A 10,000-nucleotide genomic window follows, 5' to 3' on the forward strand; every position below is an offset into this window, starting at 1 on the left:
GACCAGATCTATGTCTCTCTCTCTCTCTCTCTCTCTCTTCCTCTCTCTCTCTCTCTTGTCACCGCCGTCATATTAAAATATGCTTAATGACATATTCAAGGGAGCATGTCATGGAAAAAAAAAAAAAAGTCTCTCCTTTTGTTCCAACAAACTCTCTGGAAACACATTATCTGTCTATTTTCTCATATATATATATATTTATTGTAGAAGGGAGATTGGTGAGTCGGGAGGAGGAGGAGGTAGGAGGAGGAGGAGAGGAGGAGAGGAGGAGAGGAGGAGGAAGGCTACCTGAGAGAGAGAGAAGAGAGAGAGAGAGAGAGAGACCACCATGTTGTTAACTCCAGCTCTAATGCGCCTAAGCGCGTGACGTCATGATGTTTATCTAAAAGATAAACATTGGAGGAAAAGAAAAAAATATAAAACATAAATATATAATCTGAAAGTATGTCTTTAACCTTTCATTCCGGCATTTATATGGCGTTGTGTTGTGTGTCTACGATCGAAGCTTGATGAAGTGATTCTCAAATGCACTGTTTATTATCATTATTATTGCTTACTCGGGGAGTAAGCCTACAAACTACTTTGTTGTTGCTCTTGATGGGAGGGTAGAAAAGGTCTATGGAAGAGCCTAAAAAGGTCTGAGAAAGGTGTTTTGCTTTGAGTTCAAGATACAGGAATTTTAGGATGGGCTATTTAGGATTTATTTTTTGAATGGAAAAGTAATGAATTAAATAATGTGAATGTTAAACAGTATAGCAAAGAAATTTCTAATCACATATAGCGTATTTATTGTAATTTTCGTTGGTGGAACAAGGCCCTATTTGACCTTAGATTTTAGCACGATTTAATTTACTTTAAAAGCAACGAATATGATGTCGACAACTTATGTATGAGGGAAAAATCTTGCATGCGATCCGAGTGAGCTGAAGGTCCGATCACGCCTTATTATTCTTATCATTATTATTATTATTATTATTATTATTATTATTATTATTATTGTTATTATTATTATTTCATCCTCTGTTATTTATGATGCATATTGATAAAAAAGCTGAATTACTATTCTTATTCTCAGTGGTCTGGTTAAACTATGGTAAAAAAATAAAAACTGTCCTAATTATGACAAAGGGGATAATATTGATAAGACTATTTTGATTAAAGTGACGGGGCTTGAACTCATTTTTGTCATATTGTAATTAACATGAACACTAAAGGAAACTAGTTTGAATAAGACTTGTATGAAAATATGTAGGCAAGTTGAAGTTAAATAATAATAATAATAATAATAATATATAATAATAATAATAATAATAATAATAATAATAATAATAATAATCTTCTAGAATGGTCTTTTTCAAAATGTGAACTTTCGTCCGTTGTGTTTTCTTATATGAACCTTCTTAATTTTTTATTATTATTATTATTATTATTATTATTATTATTATTATTATTATTATTATTATTATTATTATTATTGTTTTTCTTTTCATTATTATGAATAGTAATATTATTATTATTATTATTAATATTATTATTAAAAATCCTCATAGTAGCACGAGTTTTCAAATGGAGAAACAAATCCACAGTTATGTAAATGTACATATATTTCAGTTTAAAAACATCAAGATAGCTTTCGGGAACCGTACAGATTCCCGAAAGCTATCTTTGCTGTTTTTAAACTGAAATATATGTACATTTACATAACTTTGGATTTTTTTCTCAATATTTATTATTATTATTATTATTATTATTATTATTATTATTATTATTATTATTATTATTATTATTATTATTACTTCAAGTTGCTAATTCATATGGAACAATCCCACAGGGGCCACTGACTTGATATTCAGGCTTCCAAAGGTGAAGGGAAATGCAGAAAGGAGAGATCAGTAATCAGGAAGGAAAAAAATCAATTAAAAAAATGGAGAGATCAGTAATCAGGAAAGAAAAAAAATAATTTAAAAAATTAAATAAATAACGAGATAAAACTGTAAATGATCAAAATACGAGGAAATCCTCTTAAGAAAATAATGCGTTGCATCTCCGCTTGAATTTTTAAGGTTTTAACTACGCAATCTCTTCAGGGAGAATAGTCCACAGTCTGGTGGTGCAAGGAATGATAATTACAAGGCGTGATCCGGCCTCCACCTTACTCAGGCGCGTGCTAAATTGTACGGCCAAATAGAGCGTTGTTTCACCAACGGAAATTAAAATAAAAACGCTACATTATATTAGATATATATTTTCTTTATTGCTTAATATGCTCGTTTTTTATCTATTATACTTTTCATCTAATAACAACATCTTAAATATCCTATCCAAATATTACTGTATCGTTAACTCAACCCGAAACACCTATTTTCGGACCTTTTTAGGCTTTTCCACAGGGCTTTCCTACCCCCCAACAAGAACAACAACAACAACAAAAAACCACGAAGTAGTTTGTAGGCTTACTCCCCGAGTAAGCAAAAATAGTCTGCAAGTCTTGAATGATAACAGAGACAATATGGAATGGATTGCCTTTCAACGAGATGTAATTCAAATTTCCTGTTCAAGACTGCGATCTGAAAGTGAGTTACAGACTGTAGATGGTATGCTATTACAAGCACTAATAAAAGGTATTTATTTTCTGTTTTAAATATTCTGTGGAAAACTACGAAAGAATGCAGTAAAGAAAGAGAGAGAGAGAGAGAGAGAGAGAGAGAGAGAGAGAGAGAGAGAGAGAGAATCTCGCATGACAATTCCACAGGACTTAAAAACTGCGACAGATAATTCAATATGTTATTCATACTCCTCTTCACTTTTATGTCTTTGGCATTATATGCCTGGCAATATCACAATTAATTATCGTAAATAAAATTAAAAATATGCGATTGTAAATAGTAATGTGATGAAAAATGTCTTACTGAACGTAGTAATATAAGAAAACACCCGAGGAAACGTATGGGATTAGTGTTGATAAACACACACACACGTATATGTATATGTATATGTATATATATATATATATATATATAAGATATATATATATATATATATATATATACATACATACATGTACAGTTATATATATATATATATATATATATATATATATATATATATATATATGCATACATACATACATTATATATATATATATATATATATATATATATATATATATATATATATATATATATATATATATGAATATATATATATATATATATATATATATATATATATATATATAGATGCATACATACATTATATATATATATATATATATATATATATATACATACATACATATGTATGTATGACCGTATTAATACATACATACATAATACATATGTGTAAACAGAATAGTTCTTAACTAAATAAACGATCGTAGTTCCTATGCAATAATAGTCACGAGAATGATCGATGACAAGAATTTCCTTAAGTCTACCAAGTCTCATTAGACAGTTTCAAGAATGACTTACAAGAAAGGTTAGGAAAAGAATAGATTAATTTTAAATTTTAGCCAATATACGCTAAACCCATAACAAGCTACTAACTTCTCATCACATATATTAATGTAATAATAATAATAATAATAATAATAATAATAATAATAATAATAATATAATAATAATAATAATAATAATAATATAATATTAATAAATTAACTGTTATATTATTATTATTATCATCATTATATGTGCACAAATAATGTAACATATAGGTAAAAAAAAAATAACAAAATTATAAAAAAATTATTGTACAGGATTGCTACTTTCCTTAACAATATCGCATCGAAAAAAAACGGCTAATGTTGTAAAACTTGTGAATGATTAGATTGATATAGATTTTTATTTTTTATTTTACCAATGAATTCTGGATCGTGTGAATACGGAGTAATAATAATAATAATAATAATAATAATAATAATAATAATAATAATAATAATAATAATAATAATAATAATATGTTTAAGTTAATCATTTTTGCATTATCATAATTCTGGATTGTGTGAATACGGAGTAACAACAACAACAACAACAACAACAATAATAATAATAATAATAATAATAATAATAATAATAATAATAATAATAATAATAATAATATATCTAAATCAACCATTTTTTGTATATTATCATAATTCTGGATCGTGTGAATACGGAATAATAATAATAATAGTAATAATAATAAAATAATAATAATAATAATAATAATAATAATAATAATAGTATATTTAAAACAATCATTTTTTGTATACTCTTAATAATTAACATCACAATTAATACTGAAATGAACACTGATGAACCGCAAAGTTACATTCAATTATAAAAAAGATAGTATATCAACAGAAAAATATTGGCTTATGTTAATATAAATGTTATGTTAATATATAATGCATATGCCGAATTTCTGTAACATTCAGCTTCATTATTATGAGACGCGTTCCAAAGTACAATATTTCATAATTGTCTTTGTTAAAAGACATATGATTCAGTTACCAAAATCATAATTGTTACAGAATATCCTTTGATATATTATTATTACCTCCATTAGTTTCATATATGCTTGAGAATCCCGTAGGTTTTATTGTACGGGAATGCAGCGCCTGTGGTGCTGTGAGAGTTTATTTATATATTATTATATATAGATATAATATATATATAGATATATAATATATATATATATTAGATATATATATAACTTATATATAAATATTATTTATAAAGTATTATTTATATTATTATAGATAATATAATTGTTGTCGTGTGTGTTGTGTGTGTTCATTGCTATAATATTACTAGATACTAATCATATTATATTTATTAATTATACGGATATATATATATATATTATACTATATTATTATATATATATATTATGTGTGTGTGTGTGAATCGCGTGTATCCTTTGGTTGGTGCTGTGTGTGTGGTGTGTATGTGTGTAAACGGAGGCTGAATAATATGACCGTCAAATACTGGAAGCGTTGTTATTGAAATCAGCAATCATAATTTGAATAAATATCTGGACGAAAATGTAAATATGAATGATAACCATAATCCTATATTATTATTATTATTATTATTATTATTATTATTATCATTATTATTATTACTGTGATGAACATTGCAAAGATATAGAGTAAAGGAAGCACTATCAGCTTCTACAGTTCAATACGGACACGTAAACAATCTCACTGCGCTGGTCGGGTTATATGATTACTAAGCATAAAAACGGCAAATTAATATTCTTAAACAAATTATTCCATAATAAGTACAGACCGTAAAAAAACGGCGACTAATTAAAACGGTAATGAAGCTATGGATTTCAATTTTAGCCTGAAAATTGTAAATTAATGAACGGATAGGCATATGAAAAATTTAAGCGCACTCACACGATGAACTTGAAAAGGGTTATTCATATCATTATTCAAAACGCTGTGCAAGAACATATGCTTGAAAAAAATTCAAGGCAATAATCACGAAAGAAAAAAAAAAAAAAGATTTGAAATACGCTATTTTGGCGAAATAAAATTGCCAAAAAAAAAAAAAAAAAAAGATGGCCGTCCTGGAAATCCCTATCTGGGCTATTAACGGAGGCCGCCCGTTGCTAAAAATAAAAAAGAAATTAGAAATGGAAATTAATGAAAAGCTGCCATTCGACACCCACCTCTTATTTATTGCTTCCAGTGACGATATCCTTTGCGGGAACAATAATCGGCCGCTAGGCGGCGCTGGCGAATGGACCTGGAATTGCGTTAGGCGTCCGACGACGGGGCTCTCGGCGAAGGGCTGCCCTTCGAAGCGCTGTCTCCCGTCCGCCGATGACCCCTCCAGGGGCAGAATCGATATGTCCGGAGGACTGACCAACGCCTGCAAGAGAAAGATGCACCTGAGGATCTTTGGTCACGGAGAAAGGGTTCTGGAAGTGGATGCCATGGAAATTATAGTCACTATGCTATGGAGGTTCCAGGCTCTTAGGCTGGAACGCTTATTTTCCAGGAATCATCAGCTAGAAAAGATAATCTTTTTAATCTTTTTAATCAGAGGATGTATAAAATTTTTAATGTATTATCTATTTTATCTACCTATCTGCCAATCTTTTTCTCTCTCAGAATGTCCTTGAATATATATATATTATATATATATATATATATATATATATATATATATATATATATATATATATATATATATATATATATATGTGTGTGTGTGTGGTGTGTGTGTGTGTGTATGTGTTGTATATATTATATATATATTATATATATATATATATATTTTTTTTTAGCTACATGACAAATTCTTTTTGAACTCTCTGGCTTACTTCATGCAGATACATGCACATATATATACAGAGAGAGAGAGAGAGAGAGAGAGAGAGAGAGAGAGAGAGAGAGAGTTTGTGATTGCTGGAACAAACACACCGTTGTCGTTGATCTACGTAGCAATGCAAACGTATGCCACTTGAGGCTGGATGATCCAGAGGACCTGGAATAACGCCCTGTGCATTTTTGATACCGGCTGCAAGATCTATCTAACTCCTACTCCCGCCGCCCCATCCCCTTCCAAACCCCCAGCCCCCCCCCTTACACCCCAACACACAAAAAAGGGAAAAATATTCTGTCGATTCAAAAAAAAAAAAAAAAAAAAAAATCGTTCGATATTTTTCGATCTGTGAAAAATCGTCCTCCTTCCATGTTCTGGATCGCGGGTTGTGTCACCTGGACAAGGAGAATGATAGTTATTCTTGAGATACTCAGACATTTTTTTTTTCTTTTCAGGTGTCGAGACCATCAGACGGAAGGCCATAGCTATATAGCTGCCCAAAACAATCCAGGTCCAATAAGGAAAATCTGTGTTCTACGTCTGTCCTCTCCTCCTGTGGAACTAGCGACATCTCTCCTCTCTCTCTCTCTCTTCCTTGATTATATATATATATATATATATATATATATATATATATATATATATATATATATATATATATATATATGATGTGTGTGTGTATGTGTGTGTGTGTGTATATATATATATATTATATATGTATCTATATTATTATATATATATATATATGTATTTGTGTATATATATATTATATATATATATATTCTATATATGTATATATATATATATATATATGTATATATATATATATATATATATATATATATATATATATATACATTAGTCATATGTATGTATGCCTGTGTGTGCGCAGCCATGTATACATAAGTACATATAACACACCACCAAATTCCAACCTTCAAATTCGCATTTTCAGTAGCGCCCCAAAAAAAAGAAAGGAAAAACATTCAGAAAATGAAATCGAAATAATTGCGCTAGACGATTCTTGAACTGCGCATAGATATAGGTATTACAATACAAAACTCTCTATATTTCACAATTTTTTTTTTTATTATTAGTCAGCCGACATAATTACCCTCCTCAAACAACTTCCATTACAAATAATGCTATTGGACGACTCGACGTCTAATTAGTGTTTTGAAACCCGCTAATGATATGATTACGTTGTGAAATTGAATTTAAAAAACTGTGAAACGATATCTCTACCTGCCTCTGACACCGAATATGTCTGCGTGACACAAGATGTAATTGAAAAATCATTTCCTCTATTACTTTCTACTCTCTCTCTCTCTCTCTCTCTCTCTCTCTCTCTCTCTCTCTCTCTCTCTCTCTCTCCCCGAAAGGTCGCCCAGGGGTCAATAATTCCTCCTCGGAGATTCGGGGGCCTATGAATGATGGAAAAATAATATTTTGCTTCGACTATGTTCTTTCGTCACTGAAGACATGAGTGTGTGTGTGTGTGTGTGTGTGTTCATGCTATAACAATGATGATGCAAATGGTGTACGTAATTGTCTCAACAAGCGGTATTGGTCGTTTACAAAAGGATGGCAGCCTCATTAAATATGCTCAAAGGTACGCCCATGGATATATATATATACAACACAATATTTATATTATATACAGTATTAGTTATACATATATATCACATAAGATATTATACATATATACATATATATAATATATATCTTAATATATATTCATATTATTATAATATAATTAGATATATATCAATATATACATATATATACATATATACCATACATACACACACACACACACACACACATATTTTTAGTATTATCATTTATAATAGTAAATATATAATTATTTATATATATAATAATTATATATTATATATATATATAATGTAAAACGCTCGAGTACAATTGAACTCGTAAACAAATATGTATTAGCAGCAAATTTGTACGTGTGTGTATGCAAACCTATCAGCATTAAGCTATTATTATTATTATTTTATATATATTATTACTAATCATTATTTTATTTTATTAATATTATTATTAATTATTATATTATTATTATTATTATTATTATTATTATTATTATTATTATTATTATTATTATTATTTTTATTATTATTATTGAAATAAAGAGGCGGGAAAAATAAATTACGGCAATCATCTACTAACGTAAACATTAAATCCAATCAATTTACTAATTACGTTTAATTTTTTTCATTACAAGCGCTAATTGTTCCCTTTCTAAAGCATTCATCATAAAAATGCCCAAGTGCTCGTTCCGTTTGACCAAGCAAAGTTTCCAGACAATTTTATAGGCTTAGTTCATTTTTTTCAATTTAATCCTAAACGAATTAATCGACTCTTCCAAGGCATTTGTAATTAAATCGTATTTCTCGAATATAAAAAAAATTAGGCTTCTTGCAAAGCTTTCACCAAGAAATAGAGGTTTGTGGTAATAATAATAATAATAATAATAATAATAATAATAATAATAATAATAATAATAATAATAATAATAATAATAATCATAAGAAGAAGAAGAAGAAGAAGAAGAAGAAGAAGAAGAGAAGAAGAAATTCACAAAATCCTGATAAATTGATGTCTAACAATTATACAAAATAATATGTATTATAATACAAAAGATGTCTAGCGTTTAATAATAATAATAATAAATAAAATAATATAATAATAATAATAATAATAATAATAATAATAATGGAATATAATAATAATAATAATAATAATAATAATTACCTCTTATTATTATTATTATTTATATTATTATTATTGTTATGATATTTTTGGTGGAACAAGGAAGGAATATTGGTATTATAAATATATTATATTTATAAAATATGGATATATTAATTTAGGTATATAGTATATATATATATAATATATATATATATACTTACATACCTACCCTTCTGTTCCATAAGAATAGGTTACACCCTCATTTAACAACATAATAATAATTTATAATAATAATAATAATATTAATACTAAGAGGTATATTATTATTATTGTTATTATCATTATTATTATTATTATTATTATTTTATTTAAACGCTTAAACATCTTTTGTATTTAATTAATAAATAATATATATTCTATATATATATATATATATATATATATATATAATATATATATATATACATATATATATTTACACACATATCACACACGCATATATATATGTACATATATATACATATTTGTATCAGCATTAGCTGCTTAATGTACTTGCACAAATGAATTTATATGAGACAAATGTGCATTGTGCATCCTTCTTGAAAATGGATTTTCCATTGTTCATGTCGATTCAATGGATCCAGAGCAGAAATGCACGAGTTTATACGAAACTGTAAATAGAAAGGAAAATTTCTATGATGATGATTATTATTATTATTGAAAAAACAAATCCACAGCTATGGCAAAAGTACATATACTTAAAATTTAAAACTTTAAAGGATAGCTTTAGGGGAAATTGTTCGGTTCCCCCTTATCAATCTCATTACATTATTATTATTATTATTATTATTATTATTATTACTTATTATTATTATTATTATTAATTATTATTATTGATTATTGGGAACCAAAAGGAATACTCTTTTAATCAAGATTTATAAAATAAACATGTACTACAACATAACCAT

The 10,000-nt window shown here is 27.6% G+C and overlaps 1 protein-coding gene across 2 annotated transcripts in view; it reads right to left on the reverse strand.

Annotated features, from left to right (window-relative positions):
• The window catches only part of LOC135208989 (AF4/FMR2 family member lilli-like), a 357,837-nt gene that overhangs the window by 5,249 nt on the left and 342,588 nt on the right, over positions 1-10,000 (reverse strand). For both annotated transcript variants that reach the window (XM_064241532.1, XM_064241531.1), the window contains one exon: positions 5,659-5,861. In XM_064241532.1, coding sequence (XP_064097602.1) covers positions 5,659-5,861 — 203 coding nt within the window. The remainder of the gene's footprint in view (positions 1-5,658; positions 5,862-10,000) is intronic.

This window comes from Macrobrachium nipponense, chromosome 37, assembly GCF_015104395.2.
Source record: "Macrobrachium nipponense isolate FS-2020 chromosome 37, ASM1510439v2, whole genome shotgun sequence".
Classification (NCBI taxonomy): domain Eukaryota; kingdom Metazoa; phylum Arthropoda; class Malacostraca; order Decapoda; family Palaemonidae; genus Macrobrachium; species Macrobrachium nipponense.